Source organism: Tachypleus tridentatus, chromosome 11 (assembly GCF_004210375.1).
Source record: "Tachypleus tridentatus isolate NWPU-2018 chromosome 11, ASM421037v1, whole genome shotgun sequence".
Lineage (NCBI taxonomy): Eukaryota > Metazoa > Arthropoda > Merostomata > Xiphosura > Limulidae > Tachypleus > Tachypleus tridentatus.
This window is the reverse complement of record NC_134835.1, coordinates 85,182,258-85,201,067: the sequence shown is the minus strand read 5'-3', so window position 1 is coordinate 85,201,067 and position 18,810 is coordinate 85,182,258. Positions and strand designations below refer to the sequence as shown.

The window sequence follows — 18,810 nt, the reverse complement described above, 5'->3', positions numbered from 1 at the left end:
TTACAGTTCGTAAACATATCTTTTGCTTTTTAGGCCATAGTTTCTGATGACATTTCAGTGTGGTGTCGAGTCTGTTGCTATCTTAAGTGCTCTGCTATGCGCAGTGTGTCCAGCAGAGTATATTGAAGATTGTTAGTTTGTTTGAAATTAAGCACAAAGCTACAAGATGGGCTATCTGTGCTCTACCCACCATGGATATCGAAACCCGGTTTTTAACGTTGTAAGTGCGCAGACATGCCGCTGTGCTGCTCGGGGACTGCACTGAAGACTGTCTTCGCATAAATATTTTTGTTGTCTTACTATACGTCATTTAGAATTAATTTTAGTCTTCGATAACAAGACTAAAATTTTGGAGTAATTTTAAGAAGCTGGTCAGAGGGATTTGCTTTTCTATACTTGAGAGAAACCTTTAAAACCATTTCCAAATTCCCACGAGATAATTTGCATGCGTTTCCATAATTTACTTCCCTGTAGCTATGATACAACCCTATAAAATATGCATGTATATGTTAAAACAACATTGAAAATATAAATAACTATGTTCACTTTCACCTAACTATTTGCTCAAGCCAAAGCACCATCTTACTCAAGTACAAATGAATTTAAGATCGTGATACACTCAACACTTGTTAGAGAATGAATAAATTACATATTTAATTACAAAAATTAATCTTTCCAGTAGTACATTTTTCGTTAGCATTTTTCAAGTCTATCATCAACCGTTTCGGTATATTTTTTAATGTTTTGATGATTCGGTTCAAAATGGTGATAAATTGCTAAAATGTAAGGACAATCCTAAACGCTTACTTTAGGTTTATAGAATAATCTCATTAGTTAAGTTATACATGCACTTACTTGACCTATACTGATTTTCTAATTTTTCATAAATCAACATAATAACTGTTAAGTTGCGCAAAGCACGTAAAATAAACTCACATTATGTCACTCTTTTGTGACAAGGCATAAACACAATAAGCGGCTACTCCTACACACGCAGTTGTCAAAATTGTCACCAGAGGTATAATCTGAAAATAAATGTAAGGAGAAATTTCAGTTAAAGCAGTTAAAAATGTCATTTAATTAATATAAACTTCTTACATCATTCAGTGTAATAAAGGTGTAAAGAAAATCCAACTAAGCAAATGTTAAAGTTTGAAAAATGGAAAAAAAAAAAGCATTTTTGTACTTGAAGCATATCAAGAAATTTGTCTAAGTTTTCAAAAAGTAACTATTCACTGGTTTGCTGTTTTGCTCCAACTTCCGGTGTGTGTGTTTTTACACATCCTGAAGGATATTTATAATACAAGTTTCAGCAAACAAGTATAAAAGAAAAGAAAAAGAAAGTCGCAGCTTTACACACAATCTTCTCCTTATCGTGAAATGTTTGAAAATCTTAGGAATTCGACAAGTTTTAATTTACAAATCTTTAAGATTAAGTTAAACAAAGCATGAAATGTAAGATTACTTTATTTTAAGACGTTCATCACCGTGCTAGGAATCCAGTTGACTCGACTCCGACTCATTCGAACATTTATTTGGTAATTAATGATGTTTCAATCTCCAGCTAGAAGTGATGGCTTACTCGTGAGGTTAATAGTAATCTACTCTTATGGTCGTAGACTGTATGCCAGTTTCTATGTATGTAACCAAAACTTCTGTGCCATCCACTGAATGGTACCACAAACAAATATCCATTAAAAAATTCACACTTAAGACTTTCAAGATTTAGACGATAATAGAAATAATTATAGTATGTGTAACAACCACTTCCTTTTTACTGCAGAACATAATTGTAAATAAAAGTGATCTACTCACAACAAGAACATGTCTTCCATTGGGACTTTGCGTGAGGGTTTGATTATCTCGTTATTGACGTAAATTTTAAATGTGGTACTGGGAAACTGGAATTCTTAAAGAAATATTATTTCTTCAATAAAGAATAGCACTTAATATATAAAAGACATTACAGTTTATATCAATAAAATGTATAAAACTTTTTAGTTCTGTACACTGAGTCACTTTGACACAATGAGTTGTGTATGACTAAAGAGCACAATCCAACATTTTTCTTGAACAGCTCTTCCCAGAATTTTTTTTTTAGAAAATAGTCTTGTTTGTTTGTTTTGGAATTTTGCATAAAGCTACTCGAGGGCTATCTGTGCTAACCGTCCCTAATTTAGCAGTGTAAGACTAGAGTCTTACAGCTAGTCATCACCACCCACCGCCAACTCTTGGGCTACTCTTTTACCAACGAATAGTGGGATTGACCGTCACATTATAACGCCCCCACGGCTGAAAGGGCGAGCATGTTTGGCGCGACTGTGATGTGAACCCGCGACCCTCAGATTACGAGTCGCACGCCTTAACACGCTTGGCCATGCTGGGCCAGAAAATAGTCATTTATTTCAAATTTTTGTTGAATTAGGTATGAACACTATAATAAATGCCATGTCCTGTGCTTGAACAGCGGTAAGTCTACGGAATCACAACGCTAAAATCAGGGGTTCGATTCTCCTCGGTAAACAGCAGATATCCCGATGTGGGTTTGCTATAAGAAAATGCAGACACATCATCCAGTGGGGCGGCGTTTCCTTCTAGTAATAATAATAATAATATATAACCTGACTCCGACTCCTTTCGAACACCTGTTTGGTAATTTCTAAAGGTTCAATCTTTAGCTAGAATTGGTGGCTTCTGGTGGATTATTAATAATGAATATTATCGTTCAGCATTGTTTAGAATATACTAGAGACATCAAACAACCGTCTTTATATTTTTCGTGTGCTAAAAGGAGTAAAAATGTCCAGTTTGGCAGAATTTATATGTTTGTTTTTTTTATTTTCGCGCAAATCTACACGAGGGCTATCTGCGCTAAACGCCCTTAATTTAGCATTGTAAGACTAAATGGAATGCAGCTAGTCATCACCATCCACCGCCAACTCTTGAGCTACTTTTTTACCAACGAATAGTGGGATTGACCATAAATTATAACGCCCCCACGGCTGAAAGGGAAAGCATGTTTGGTGTGACAGGGATTCAAACCCGCGACCCTCGAATTACCAGTCAAGCCCCTTAATCACCTGGCCATGCCGAGCCAATTTAGATGTAATTACTCAGTAAATATTTCTATGATTTTAATATCTATGAAGACTAAACCAATTGTTCTAACGTAAAATCCACATTCAACCGCCACTGAATAATTGTTATAGTTCATTCTAAACTATAGCGGAATTTTTTAACCTTAAGTAGTAAAACTAAATCACGAATTGTATCCTTCAGTTTGTAATGAAGATTTAACTTAAAGAGGACAAAAATAATCAGTTTTATTATGTAAGTTATCTGCTGGTGAGTCAGTGGATAATCTACGTAATTACAACGATAAAATATAGGATTCGATTATCCGCGGTGAACGAAGCGCAAATAACACTGTGTTGTTTCGTGCTAAAACAAAGTGTGAAAGTTATCTTGCACAATTTTCATTTTGGAGGATTTTATAACTTTTGTAGCTAGATAATTTTTAAGGCTAAATGTAACATTAGATCAGTCAGGTAAAGATAAAAATCTGTGTATTATAGAAATAATACATAATAGATATATACATTGAAACATATTAAACATGATGTTAGTAAAAACAATAATATACTATTTACACCCTGACTCTTATCCAACTTTATTAAAAGTTGCTTAGATCAGTGATTTTCAAACTGTTTTAGTCTGAGGCTCCTTTAGCGTGAATAAACAAAATGTGAGGTCCCCAACTTAAGGTTTAGCATGGTGATTGAAAAACAGTGCCATAGTAAAAACAATAATATCTCCTTTCGACATACCGTATTATTTAATTAATTCTACATACTTTTTATTGACTCATTGTGTATTTAGAATTCTAATTAATTCAGCATATTTTTTTCTGCTGATTTTTGGCGGGTCCCCTAGAAAAAGTTTCACATCCCCAAGAAGGACAGAGAATTTGCATTTTGAGAAACACTGACTTAGACTTATAGCAAGTGCAAAAGTATTGTTTTACTTCTATAAAATTTAAGCGATGATAGGTTTATGAAGATAACTATTCAAGACCTTCATTATCAAAGTACAAGGCCATGCTCTTACCTCAGGTTTTTTTCTCATAGCACGAAAACCGAACCCGAAGGTCTTCACTTGACTATGTGGAATAGGTTTATCCCCAGGCACAGACATTATGCTTGAAAGAAAAAATACATCTATGTATAACATATTTAATATTAATTACACTACTTACCAAACCAATCAATAAAAATTAGGTATATTCAATTTTAAAATTTTCACCATCGGCCACACTTTTTCATTATGTTTACTTCAGAAGTATAAATTGTGGACGATGTTTTAATTATTAGGTAAATTTGACACCATATTTATGCATGTCTGATGCCAAGAAACAATACGTTATGTAGAAAAATAGCTACTCTTTCAATCTAAAAACAATATCTTAATATACAGTGATAAAACGCAGTATAAATGAATATTTATCAATTCAGTTAGTGCTATGTGCCAGCATTGTTGCCCAAAAGAGTAATAGAAAGTAAATTTTACAGTTTGTTTAGTTGTGAAACTAATACAAAATAAAATGACAACAGAGTGCATTGATCCAGGAATACATAAATGAAAATCATGTTAAGTAATCAAGCACCCACAGTACACACAAGTAACGATTTAATAAAAAGTAAATATATATTAATAATTATAACAATAATGTTAATAATAATAATAATATATATTAGTAAGTATATTTACTATTTTAAAATGTGGTCTTCATAAACACGTTAATTGCTGATTTCATGCACAAATAAACAAAAGAAGTAAAACTATGGAGAAACAAGAAACTCAGACAACAAAGTTAAGGAAACATAAGATTAAAGAAACAGACAAGTTTGCAACTTTATGACCAGAGAGAGGGATAATGTAGTAACATTGTGAACTGGCCTTTCACATAACCAAACTTGATTATGCTATATTTAATATTATATAAGATAGATGCTGCCAAGAAACTTAAAACTTCTGGATGTAAATCTAAATATATCGATATATTGTCTAGAAATCATTTTCTTCTTAATTATTTGTTTGTTTGTTGAATTTCACGAAAAACTACTCGCTTGTTATCTGTGTTAACCGTCCTTAATTTTAAAGTGATAGACTAGAAGGAAAGAAGCCACTCACTCTTGAGCTACTCTTTACCAAAAATAGTATGACTGACAGTTACATTATAACACCTTCCCTCGATGGACTCAGCAGATAGCCCAATGTGGTTATGCTATATGAAAAAACACAAACACACATTATAACACCTCCACAGCTGAGAGGACGAACATGTACAAACTCACAACCTGCATATTATGAGTCGAGTGCCTTAACTGCTAAGGCCATGACAGACCACTGTTGCTAATCGTGAAATCACGTTACAAAACTATCAAAGACAATTTGATATTTTAGTCACTACAGCTGAAATATTCAATTCAGATAAAAGAACTGTCGAAGGCATGTTTCTAAATAACTTGATCAGGAGGGTTGAAATATTCATCTCAGATAAGAGAACTATCAAAGTTATTGATATTTTGGCCAGAGAGGTTGAAATATTCAACTCAAATAACGGAACTGCCAAAAACGTGAACTATATTTTTCACTGTATATCTGTAAGTAACATTTTATTTTTTGGGTCTGTATTACATATGTAATGATTCGTAGATGATGATTATAGTGGTTATGCATAGTCATTTAACACAAGTGTGAACTCCATACGTGATGGAAGCTATGCAGATTCGGTGATTATTTTGATAAAACATATTAATAAAACCATTAAAGCTGTACTTTAAGCTAGAAGTTGCTACCGCACCCTCAGACTCGCCAGAGGGCTACATGAGGGTTATCTGCGTTATCCGTCCCTAATATCGCAGTGTAAGACTAGAGGGAAGGCAACTAGTCATCATCATTCATCACCAACTCTTGGTCTACTCTTTTACCATCGAATAGTAGCACTGAGGCTGAAAGGGCAAGCATGTTTGGCGTGACGGGAATTCGAACCCGCGAACCTCAGATTACGAGTCGAGCGCCTAACCACCTGGTCATGCCGGACCATATCTTAGACGTAGTAAGTAAAATGTGGCACCTTGTAAAAAGTGAAACTTTAGTCATCAAAAACCAGTGAAAATAGATATCCACGTGCCCCAAACAACAGTACGCAACATAATCTAGAAAGCTCTCCTTTTGGGAAAGCTACACGAGTCATGTGTATGAAAGTTGTTTCCACAAAAGATCCATTCAATCACAAGTCAAACAACTAGAGAATGAAATGGACATTAAATTAATCTCTCCGAAGACATACCAGTCAGACGCAGTTTGCATGAGTTTAATTGTGATCAGTCTTTCGAAACGTATGTTGTAAAACCGTTGTCCTCCTTCATTAGATGGCTTATGGAAAGCAATTAGAAAGCAATAGTACGCTTATGACATAGTAGCCTTATGAGGGGGTCTTTTACAGTGCAATATACATTACAGAGCTATTGTAACTATGCATGACTGCCAGATAGAACATAATCAGATATGACGACATAGACTCTAATGACGTAATGAGGCTCTAAAACCGTTTTCATTTAACGTACTCAACCTCTGTGTAAAGTTAAACAGTAGATGACACACGTTTTTTAAGTTTAAAATAAGCAACATGTATACCGGAAGTTTACATTTCAACCTATCGTACAGGCGGATTAGAAGTCATGTCAAATGGTGATAGGGGTAAAATCAGTGAACATAACCAGATAAAATATAAACACGGTTCTCACAAACAGTATTTTGAAAAACTAACCTACGTTTTCTTTTCTACTTTGATGGAGGGGGGGTGAGGAATGTTATGCTTTGTGAAACTGAAATTGAGCCTTCTTTTAAAAATTCTGCAGGTACAGAAAATCTTTTGAATTAACTTGAATGGTTCTCAAGACGGACAGTGATAAAAACCAAACAGCGCCTGAGAGACATTTATGTAACGTACTTAAAGACCTGGCGACAACATGTATTCAATACAATAATTTGTGTTACAATAAGTGTAAATTTCTAGAAATATGAAATTGAAATTATATATATACACGTATACATACACACACATAAAAATCTTAAATTGTTTCTCAATCTTGTTTCACGTGAACTGTAAGTCTAACTGGGGATTAAAAACATGTAAAGTTTTACTTCAAGTGAGTATTTATTGCGTACAGTTTAACCTTCTGAAAACGGAGTAAGAACCTGGAAGATTGCCAAACATACAACAAATATATTTGGTAGTGGAAGAACGTTTGGTATAACATGTATGCAATTGTGAATAAGCAGCTTTTGACTAGAGTATATCTTTAATAAACTTTTTTTTCGAAAATAATTTAAATGTATGTCGTTAACATATTTTAAAACACTGAGATCGTAACTGTATTTCAAGGTCTAAGAACTAAATACAAATATTTTGGAAAGTTGTAGAATGGTGTAATGCATTAAAAGTGACATTTCACCCTTTTGTAACATTTTGCACTTTACACGTGACATATAACACATTGTAATTTTTTTTTACAATTTTTTAGTGGTATATTACATCTTTGTATGAATATGTTGTACTTTTGGTACTGTTGTACACTATAATGCTACTTTGCATCATTCAGTAATAATTTACACTATATAGTGCTTTTAGCAACATAAGCGTTTTTTCCATCACATTTATGAAAATTCAAATGTCCAGAGTGTGACTTTCTATAACGTTGACCCAACGTTAAAATTTTATAAAACTATGATGAAAAGCTTATCAAATTAAAATATTTCTATCAGTAAAAACGAACACAACGTTTCAGATAGTAGTTCTTCAGTGAGACTATAATGTATGTTTCCATCAAATGTATGCTGTTGCCCGAAACGTTGTTTTCGTTCACTATTAAAATTATTTTAATTTTATGAGATTTTTACCATTATTATACTTTCTATTTTACATTTTGTAATTTCCTCGCCCACTGAGTTCTTTTATTACCAGCGTTTACAGTCTTATTTGCATAAGAATACGTACCAGAGTTTACACTGTCTTACTTGCATAACAATACGTACCAGCGCTTACACTGTCTTACTTGCATAACAATACATACCAGCGCTTACACTGTCTTACTTGCATAACAATACGTACCAGCGCTTACACTCTCTTACTTGCATAACGGGCCCTGTGTGGCCAAGTGAGTTAAGGCGTTCGACTCGTAATCTGAAGGTCGCAGTTTCAAATCCCTGCCGCATCAAACATGCTCGCTCTTTCAGCCGTTGGGGCGTTATAATGTGACGGTCAATCCTACTGTTCGTTGGTAAAAGAGTAGCCCAAGAGTTGGCGGTGGGTGGTGATGAGTCGCTGCTTTCCCTCTAGTCTTAAACTGCTAAATTAGGGACGGCTAGCGCAGATAGACCTCGAGTAGTTTTGCGCAAAATTAAAAAAACAAACAAACCATACTTGTATAACGATACCAGCGTTTACGATGTCTTACTTGCATAACAACACGTAGAGAACAACTCGGTAGTTTTCATAAGTGATTTCAATCAGGAAGATTTTATGTAATTTGAATGGTTGGTAAAACAAAATACGCGGCCTAGCTAATTAACGAATGAATATTTGCAGTAAAAGTCTTACCAACGCTATAACTGTGGCTAACAGTTTGGGCGTCAATTTTGATTTAATTTCTTTAAGTCTCATGTTCAATACTTTTTTGACTGCACCTGTTTTTCTTACCTAAGTTGTTTTTCATTAGATATCATGATTTTTTTTATCAATACACATCACCAAATAACAGCAAGTAAGAAAGTGACACTTGATAGTAACTAACATTAACTTTAGGATCACAAACTTATTATTTCCGAACAGGTCTATACTTTACAGATTAAACCAGATTCTTTAAAATAGTTGGTGATAGTGTTTTCTCTCTAAAACAGTTATTAACAATAACTTTCTTTATAGTAACGCCATAAAAACTAGATTAACAATTTCTTGTTATTCCCTCGTGCACTTTGTACAGCTGTATAAGGTGTCATTATTTACACTAATTACTTAAGCTAACATCATGTGACGCTAAACGCTCTTTAACTAGGATAATTTTATACAATTTAGCAAAGTTATGCTTAAAGTCAAGCATAGCAATCCCACATTGCTGTCTCCGTGAACTTGTTGATTCTATGAGAAGTGTCACGTATCGCGTCTAAATTAAATCGCATTGATATTTGATTTCTAAAATAGCCTTACACAATTATATTTTCAAACTTGATAAAACAATGACAGTTTCTGATACAGTAATTGTGAGTATCATAAAGAGAGACAAGTGGAGGAGCGAATTTTGAAGAGACAACATGATATTTGTCAGGCTGTAATGTTTCAAAAATTTTTAAACAATGTTGTCATTGTTCACTGTTATAACTAACCACGATTACCGTTACGATTGTGAAGGATTTACTTTCAGATATCTGTTTTAATTACGATGTTTGCTTAGGTTAAAAAGTGTTTAGAAATGTACATAACTTACTGTTAAACCTGTATTGCGAAATTCCCGCTTGTTCACTAAAATTGTAGAACATTCTCGAATGTGTGAATCAACAATATACATATAAACACTAGTGTATCGTCCATATTGTTGTGCAGGCTGAAGTTTCTAGAGACTCTATTTATGCCTATAAATGTAACCAAAGCAACGCCCCAAAAGACAGTATATATTATTAGTTTGCTACAGCTGGTGTTCTGTAAACCTCGGAAACTCGGAAACTATAATTATGATTGACGCTAATTAATTGGGGACTTAATCTATTTTACCATTACAAACCATTTAATTTCAGTGAATTCACACCAAACATTAGTATTTTTAAGAAGAGATTTCATAATTTCATCGGTAAAAACGTGATGTGTGATCAACAAAGAAGGCAGAGGTAGCTAGCTTTTTATTAAGAGATTTGAATTGCATTTATATCAACTCCAGATTAATTTGCCCATCGGGAACCGTCACTAAGATACCAAGAACATTACTGACCAGATAGAGGATTCAATAGTGCTTGTAAGTTTGTAAAACTCTTGTACATTACTTGAAATAATTGTTATTGTAAATTGTGTTATTGTTTGTATTGTAAAATATATTTGTATTGAAAAGAAAAGTGTGTGTGTTAATCTTGCTGGTAAATATCATTGGATATATATTGACACATATTTAACTTTCAGAATATTTGAAACTGTAATATGTAACACAATAACAATTAATGTGGTCTAACACTAACTTACATTTACGCTCACTTGAGATTATTTGCCAAGATTATGAGCTGACTATTTTATCAACATCTTTACAAACGAAGCCATCACTTAATACCAGACACTTGTTAACCCAGTTGGTGTGTGTGTTTTCTTATAGCAAAGCCACATCGCGTTATCTGCTGAGCCTACCGAGAGGAATCGAACCCCTGATTTTAGCGTTGTAAATCCGTAGACTTACCGCTGTACTAGCGGGGGGCTAACCCAGTTGGACCGAGTATGTCTTTGCCTCACTTAGGCAAATTGAAGTATGTGATTCATAGGCTTTTAGAATTTTTATTGCAAAACAAAATTAGAACAGTTAAAACACGAAATAAACCTTCCTTCAACCTTAGTATTGAAATTATTACAAAATGAGCCTTTGATAACAAAGATGTGCTTTATATCACCACAACAGTTATTTCTTTCGTCAAACTATGAATTTTTAAAGATACATTTGAATATCTCATAACCACAACTTTCACATTAACATATGTTATATTAAGCCTTACGTTTCAGGAGGTTTTACTTTTATGATTAATATTCAACTTTTCCTTCGTCTCTAAATATTTCTAAAAAGTGAAAAGGCGAAACGGAAACTTATATATTACGTTTCTTATACCAAACTCCGAGCAACAGATAACAAACACTTCAAACAAAACTACACGATACAAGATCTTTATGACCACAACAGTATAGAACGTCTGATTATTACTGTGAATGTATTTTGGATGTTTATATTACATATTCCATTCAAAAGTCTATACAATATTTTTCATTATAATCAAGAACATCTAATAAATTTTCATTTTTGAAGAAAGTACAATTAATTTTGTTTTATTCTGTTTTTGTTTTTGAATTTCGCACAAAGCTACTCAAGGGCTATCTGTGCTAGCCGTCCCTAATTTAGCAGTGTAAGACTAGAGGGAAGGCAGCTAGTCATCACCACCCACCGCCAACTCTTGGGCTACTCTTTTACCAACGAATAGTGGGATTGACCGTCACATTATAACGCCCCCATGGCTGAAAGGGCGAGCATGTTTAGCGCGACGGGGATGCGAACCCGTGACCCTCAGATTACGAGTCGCACTTGTTTTATTCATCCTGTGAACTACTTGTCTGAAAGCGATTCATATTAATATAGTTAATTACATTTCTCAATAATCGCAATATAATTATTTGTCCAGTCCACAAAACTTTTAAACAATTTCTTTTCCATAATAATCAGAGAAAAATATTAGAATCACACAAAACGTATATACACTGCTGGCCAAAATCTTAAAGCCAATGAACATAAAGAAAAAAAGTGCATTTTGCGTTGTTAGCCTCAACCATTTATTTGAGTAGAGCTTCAAACGATGAAAATAAGAAAAGGGAAAATAAAATTAAAAAACGTTTTTAGCATTTAATAGGGAAAATGTGAACACTATGAAATTAGTCTAAATACTAGCTGGTCAAATGTTTGAGACCATACTGAAACAAAGCGTTAATCAGTAAACACGTAACGAATTTAGTCATTTGTGTTCAAGCATTAGCGTTGTCAACATCTCCCACTGACATTTCCTGTGTTACATTGGGTAAAAACATGGCAAAGGCTAAAAAGTTGACAGAGTTTGAACGTGGCAGAATTGTCGAGCTGCAAAAACAAGGTCTCTTTCAATGTGCCATCGCTGGTGAGATTGTCGTTGCAAATTTCTTAAAAGACCCTGAGAGATACGGAACGAGAATTTCAAGTGGTCGGCTCAAGAAAATTTCGCCAGCGTTCAGCAGAAGGATTCGACGGGTTGTCCGGCAAGACACCAGCCGATCGTCGAACCAGAGTAAGGCCCTTACGGACGCACAATGCAGCTCAAGAACAATAAGACAGCATCTACGAGAGAAAGGCTTTTTAAACCGTAAAGGTCTTCAAAGGCCACGCCTCCTTCCACATCACGAAACAGCTCGGTTAAACTTTGCTGAGAACCACCAAACATGGGACGTAGAAAAGTGGAAGAAGGTTTTGTTCTCTAATGAGAAAAAATTTAACCTGGATGGTCCAAATGGCTTCCAATGTTACTGGCACGATAATAATATCCCATCGGAGATAATTTCTACACGACACAGTGGAGGAGGTTCCATCATGATTTGGGGTGCTTTCTCCTTCCATGGAACAATGGAGCTTCAGGTTATACAGAGCGTCAAACAGCAGCTGGCTACATTGGCATATTGGAGAGAGCATCCTTATTAACTGAAGGTCCTCGCTTGTGTGGAAATGACTGGATCTTTCAACAGGACAACGCTGCAATCCACAATGCTTGCAGGACAAAGGACTTTTTCATGGTGAATAACGTGATTCTTTTGGACCATTCAGCGTGTTCGCCCGAACTGAACCACATTGAAAGTGTTTGTGGTTGGATGGCAAGGGAAGTCTATAGAAATGAACATCAATTACAAACAGTGCATGATCTTCGTGAAGCCATCTTCACCACTTGGAATAACATTCCAGCCAGCCTTCAGCAAATGCTTGTATTGACCATGTCACAGCGAATGTTTGCAGTTATTCGCAGTGACGGCTGTGCAACTCACTACTGAGACCTCTTGTTGGGCATTTCCTGCCCTGTTTAGTAACACAGGAGATGTCAGTGGGAGATGTTGACAACGCTAATGCTTGAACAGAAATGGCTAAATTTCGTTACGTGTTTACCGATTAACGCTTCGTTTTGGTATGGTCTTAAACTTTTGACCAGCTAGTATTTAGGCTAATTTCATAGTGTTCACATTTTCCCTATTAAATACTAAAAAAGTTTATTTTTATTTTCCCTTTTCTTATTTTCATCTTTCGAAGCTCTACTCAAATAAGTGGTTGAGTCTAACAACACAAAATGCATATTTTTTATGTTCATCGGCCTCAAGATTTTGGCCAGCAGTACATATATATATATATGAGACCGAATGTAATGTACACATACAAAAGGAATTGTTTAATAAAGCTTTGTCATCATTACAAACATTAAGGTATAATATAACTTTTTTTTTCATACGGCCCGGCATGGCCAGGTGGTTAAGGCCCTCAACTCGTAATCAGAGAGTCGCGGATTCGAATCCCCGTCACACCAATCATGCTTACTTTTTCACCCGTGGCAGTATTATAATGTTACGGTCAATTCCACTATTCGTTGGTAAAAGAGTAGCCCAAACGTTGGCAGTGGATGGTGATGACTAGCTGTCTTCCCTCTGGTCTTACACTGCTAAATTAGGGACGGCTAGCGCAGATAGCCCTCGTGTAGCTTTGCGCGAAATTCAAACCACACTGAATATCCACTTTGATATTTTATTTATATTTTAATGTAAGTATCACATTTATAGATATTATATTCAGTAAGAATAAAGGATGTTAAACAACATGTTTTTGTAAGAGAAAGTGATAGAGATCCGTTATTTTGTGATTGGTATAAAATACTCTTCAACACACTTTGTAGAAATCCACTGTCTTATTTAAAATCTTGTGGTAATAAAGAAGGTAATGTAGTATTTAAATCTGCGTAAAAGTTTCATTGCTCAAAATTCCAGGCAGAATATCTGTGGAAACAAAGCATTTCTTCAGTATGTTTATTTTGTCAGTTGACAATAAAAATATAACTGCGCCGTTTTAATTATTTATGTGGAAAAGGAAGTTCAGTTTCACAATAATTGTGATTGTAATATATACTGGTCGTTCAGAGTTTTGATGTATGTTATGCAATATAGAAATACAAAATATTTTTAGATTTTTATTACTCTTAACGGACAGGTCATTTTATTTTCTTCTTTAGAAAAAAATGAGTTTGGTGAAAATAAAACTAAGCTTCTAGTGTGTAATGTTTGCTAAACAATGGAAATCGTAGGAGGCCCGACATGGCCTAGCGCGTAAGGCGTGCGACTGGTAATCCGAGGGTCGCGGGTTCGCGCCCGAGTCGCGCTAAGCATGCTCGCCCTCCCAGCCGTGGGGGTGTATAATGTGACGGTCAATCCCACTATTCGTTGGTAAAAGAGTAGCCCAAGAGTTGGCGGTGGGTGGTGATGACTAGCTGCCTTTCCTCTAGTCTTACACTGCTAAATTAGGGACGGCTAGCACAGATAGCCCTCGAGTAGCTTTGTGCGAAATTCCCAAACAAACAAACAAATGGAAATCGTAGACAACCGGGCGTATAAATTTAGCTCTGAGATATACATAGGTACTTAATTACAAGTGCACTACTTCTGTATATGAAATCAAATTCAGTGATATTTGATTGCTTGCTCAGAATATTTCCATTTGAAACACAGTTTGAACTCTAATGATCAGCTTCAAGCCAAAAATCAGTTATCAAAACTGTTGTATGGTCTAATATTATTCACTGGAAAAAGGAAATCACATTTTATTGCTTTTGGAACGTAGTTTGAGTTTACATTTATATTTAGGCTTGTTGTAAGGCCGTAGTACACAGTTATTATAGCTGTAACCTTCTAATAATAAAGAAAATTTACATTTTTACTCACATCATTTTTCGAAATATTTAGTAAAGGTCAACTGCGCTTAGCTAGAATTACACTGTGAATAGGATATTAAGCTGTGAAGTATGTTTAATCTTACTGTTTAGCAGCCATTCATAATAGGAATTAATTCAACTGTTTTTGTCTCCAATTATAATTTTTAACGATGTCTGGTATACTGTTCGTATACAATGTAAGGGCACATGGAACATGCTTTCTGTTTTTCTGACGTAGATGACAGGGTATGCTGGGAAGTCTTATTAAAGTTTCAAATTGAATATGGCGCTCTGGCGTTAGTTTTGCGAAGCCGTGGTTTTCACTTGTTACAAACCACAGAAGACGGCCATATTTAAAAAGACACAATCGGATCACCTTCTATTGCTTATTTCATAATAGTATTTTTCGTTTCGAAGTAAAACAACTGTATCGGTTTCTTTTCTTCGGTCCAGTTTTACTGATTGAAACTCCGCATTAGTGATACCCATTATTTTGGTACATAATTTAGTTAACGGTTGGCTAAAAATACCTTGGCGTATTACGCGGCTAAGGTGCTCCATTAATAGAGGTCTTTCGAAGTCTTAAGTGGTATCGTAGTTGTTAGTTTTGAAACATCACGTATGTATGAATGCAGAGAGTGTCTTTAGCTCCTAATAGTCTTATTGTAGCTTAGAAGTTTCTTTTGTTTAAAAACATTTTTCATGTACACCGCTTTTTAAGAAAAATAACATCATATCTCATATACTTTATGAAAATTCAAATAATTTATCATAAGTGATATAAGTGTATATATTTTTCCATATAACACAAAGAATACTCGTGTATTATGTTAATATAATAGTAAACAGTTTATAAGCATAAATGATTTTATTTTGGACTACTACATATCACAGGGCATTCGAATGTCTTTTAAAGGTTCTGCCGAAATATTTTGTAAGTTTCCCAAAATAAAATTACTTCATTATGTTGTTTGTCAGTTTCTCTTAACCCCAGTAATGTCAAATAGTAATATGTCTACGGAATTATTCCGCTAGAAACCGGATTTCGATACCCGTGAATGGCAGAGCACAGATAACCCTTTATGTAGCTTTGAGCTTAATAACAAAGAACAACAATCTAACAAAGAAGTGTAAACGAATTACACGTATAAAACACAGACGGTGATTCACCACTATTGCATCACGAGAGCATCCAGTCTCTTTCACATGTGCTATATTCCCGGAGTTTCTCAGGTCCCAAATCTATAAATAACTGTATTTGTGTATTATCAAATAAAACTTTTACCATAACCTTTAAGCTAAATTCAGAGATTGTTTAAAAAGTTCTTATAGAACTTTCACACTAATGTGGATAAATCTTAGATGGGTGGTTTAACAGTTTGATGTGTGAACTTTGTGGAAGTACGTTGGAAAGTAGCCTTAATCTGTGGTATAGAAAATCTAGAGGATTCACCAATAATCTAACCAGCATGTGATATTAAATTTTGATACAACTACAGTGCTACTTTGAGAATTTAATAATTCACATCGTGCTCTTCATATATGTTACGAAATAAAAATTAGCAAGGATTAAGAACAATGTATTCTCCTTTCCAATCTAATATTTTTTTATTTTTACAGTTTTGTTAAGATTGTTAGTTTGTTGTTAATCGCAAAGCTGCACAATGGGGTATTTATGCTCTTCTCACTGCAGGTATCAAAACCCGATGTTAAGCGTTATAAGCTTTGCTGTTTAAACAGACGTACTGTTTCGTTACCGAGAGGCTTAGTTTTCAAGAAGAAAGAATATCAGATTTACACACACACATATATTTATACATATATAAATATACCACAATATGCATATTGCATTGACAGTATTTAAGTGAAAAATTAGATAATACGTGGATATTAACTGTTTGACAAATTTATGTAGACATTATAAATCATATATTTGTTTTAAATTTATAAGTCTCAGCTTCAATCCTAATTTCATGACGGTTCTTACTCTACGTAAGTTACATTTCGGTAAACCAGTTAAATAAAGATGTTTAGCTTTTAGTAAAACTAATCAAAAGTTGATATTTTAGAATTTATAATTCAACGAATTATGTACTTACTATAGTTTGATTATCAAGCAAAATCCTTTTACGTGAGCTAGTCTGCTTATTTCACAATATACGACGGAAACAGTATTCTCTACATCTACTCTTGCCTCTCACCTCAGTAAACAGTTGAAGTCGCAGCTGGGATATTTTTATACCAGTCACCCTGCAAAACCTGCATGTAAAATAAACGACGTCACATGACGCGTTCTTACAACTTAGGCTTAGGACTGTGTTTTCGAAAGAAAACTTCAGTCCTGGTTTTATAATGAAACATACAGCAGTACATTAACAATATGTTTTGTAATACAACAAAAACAGACTAGATGTTGAAATATAGTTAATCAACATATCACTGATATTTCAGCTCCCATTTAGCTAATATTAAGCTTTGCAATTCAACAGAAAAGTACAAGAATACTGAAACTTACGAGACAGGAAAATGAATTTACTTTAAAACAGAAAAATAGTAATTTTTTCACCGGAACCGCTTAATTAATAAAATGTTTTAAGAAACGTAAGTAAAATATATGGATCAGAACTAACAGCATTTATTTGTTTGCTTTGAATTTCGAGTACAAACTACTCGAGGTCTATCTGCGCTAGCTGTCTTTAGTTTTGAAGTGATAAACTTGGTGGAAGGCAGTTAGTCAACACCGCCCACCGCCAACTTCAACTACTCCTTACTAACGAATAGCAAAAGTGACCCTTTTATTATAATGCCCCACGGTTGAAAGGGGGAGTATATTAGGGTTTGGGTGTCGAAACCACGACCCTCAGATGACGAATCGAGTACTATAACTACCATGTCATGTCAGGCCACTTATAAGTTAATCAAAGAAGCCCTTTCTATATATATATAAAAACTGACTATGATTACAAAATTTCCTGAGCTGTTATACAACAAAATTACAATTTGTAGTGATTAGAATACACTGAATCACAATGTAGGTAACCTTGTTGTTATGAAGATTTTCAATCGTAATCTCAAAGAGAGTTCATAACAACTTACTGTGTAAGATTAGTCCTACTTATCGATCGATTGCGCGATAATAATATAAACAGCTTATTCTATGTTATACTTATTTTTAAAGGTTAAAACTCATTTTGGTTCTATTTGAATCAAATGCAAATATTGAAAACTTTTGTGAAGTTTAAAGTATCATGTCAACATGTATATATGAAATATTATAAATTTGGCCTAGTTTAAAATAAATGTTCCTTTGAGACCTCCCACCCCAAAGAAACATTAAACCGCTTTTTGTTTTCCAATCACGCCTACAACCTGTAAAGTACAAATACAATAGTTTTTTTTTAAGTTTATCACGAAAAGAAGTATTAATGTTATGGAGTATTTCAATATATGTCACAATATTTCTGTCAGATAATCAATCGGCATTGTCCTTATTGTTGCCAATGTTTCCTTTACTATCCACCAGTTGGATATAATCAACTAAACGAATTTTGGTTTAATTTTAACTAGAAATTTAAACAAAAATTATAATACTTTATTGTTTTGAAAGATCAACAGATGAAAAAATAGAAATTATAATGATTCAGAATATAGTAACCATAATAATCGCCATGTCAAGAATTAGTTTACACCATTGTATCTAGTCAGATTATGATCTTGTAGCTGCTGACAAAAAATAATTTGTTTTACTCAAATGTTTTTGCAGATAGGATGTAAGAAAATGAAATAAATTCTTCTTTGAATATATTTGTATTTATTTAAAAATCTTTAACACTGTGTAGTTTTTTACTTTTGACTTGTTTGTAATATTTAAAGGCCCGGCATGGCGAGGTGGGTTAAGGTACTCGACTTGTAATTTGAGGGTCGCGGGTTCGAATTCCCGTCACACCAAACATGCTCGCCCTCTCAGCCGTGGAAGCGTTATAAAGTTACTGTCAATCCTACTATTCGTTGGTAAAAGAGTAGCCC

General features: G+C 34.3%; 1 protein-coding gene across 3 annotated transcripts in view; it reads right to left on the bottom strand.

The window, feature by feature from the left end:
- The window catches only part of LOC143232653 (normal mucosa of esophagus-specific gene 1 protein-like), a 34,301-nt gene extending 17,278 nt beyond the window's left edge, over positions 1 to 17,023 (bottom strand). Inside the window, exons 1-4 of one of the 3 annotated variants that reach the window (XM_076468317.1) lie at positions 16,884 to 17,021; positions 5,191 to 5,284; positions 4,108 to 4,198; positions 937 to 1,025 (exon numbers count right to left, since the gene is read on the bottom strand). In XM_076468317.1, coding sequence (XP_076324432.1) covers positions 937 to 1,025; positions 4,108 to 4,194 — 176 coding nt within the window. In that variant the 5' untranslated portion in view covers positions 4,195 to 4,198; positions 5,191 to 5,284; positions 16,884 to 17,021. Of the gene's footprint in view, positions 1 to 936; positions 1,026 to 4,107; positions 4,199 to 5,190; positions 5,285 to 6,352; positions 6,571 to 16,883 lie in introns of those variants that run through there. The other 2 variants (XM_076468316.1, XM_076468315.1) reach the window with 2 other exon arrangements.
- Between the last annotated feature and the right edge of the window lie 1,787 nt (positions 17,024 to 18,810).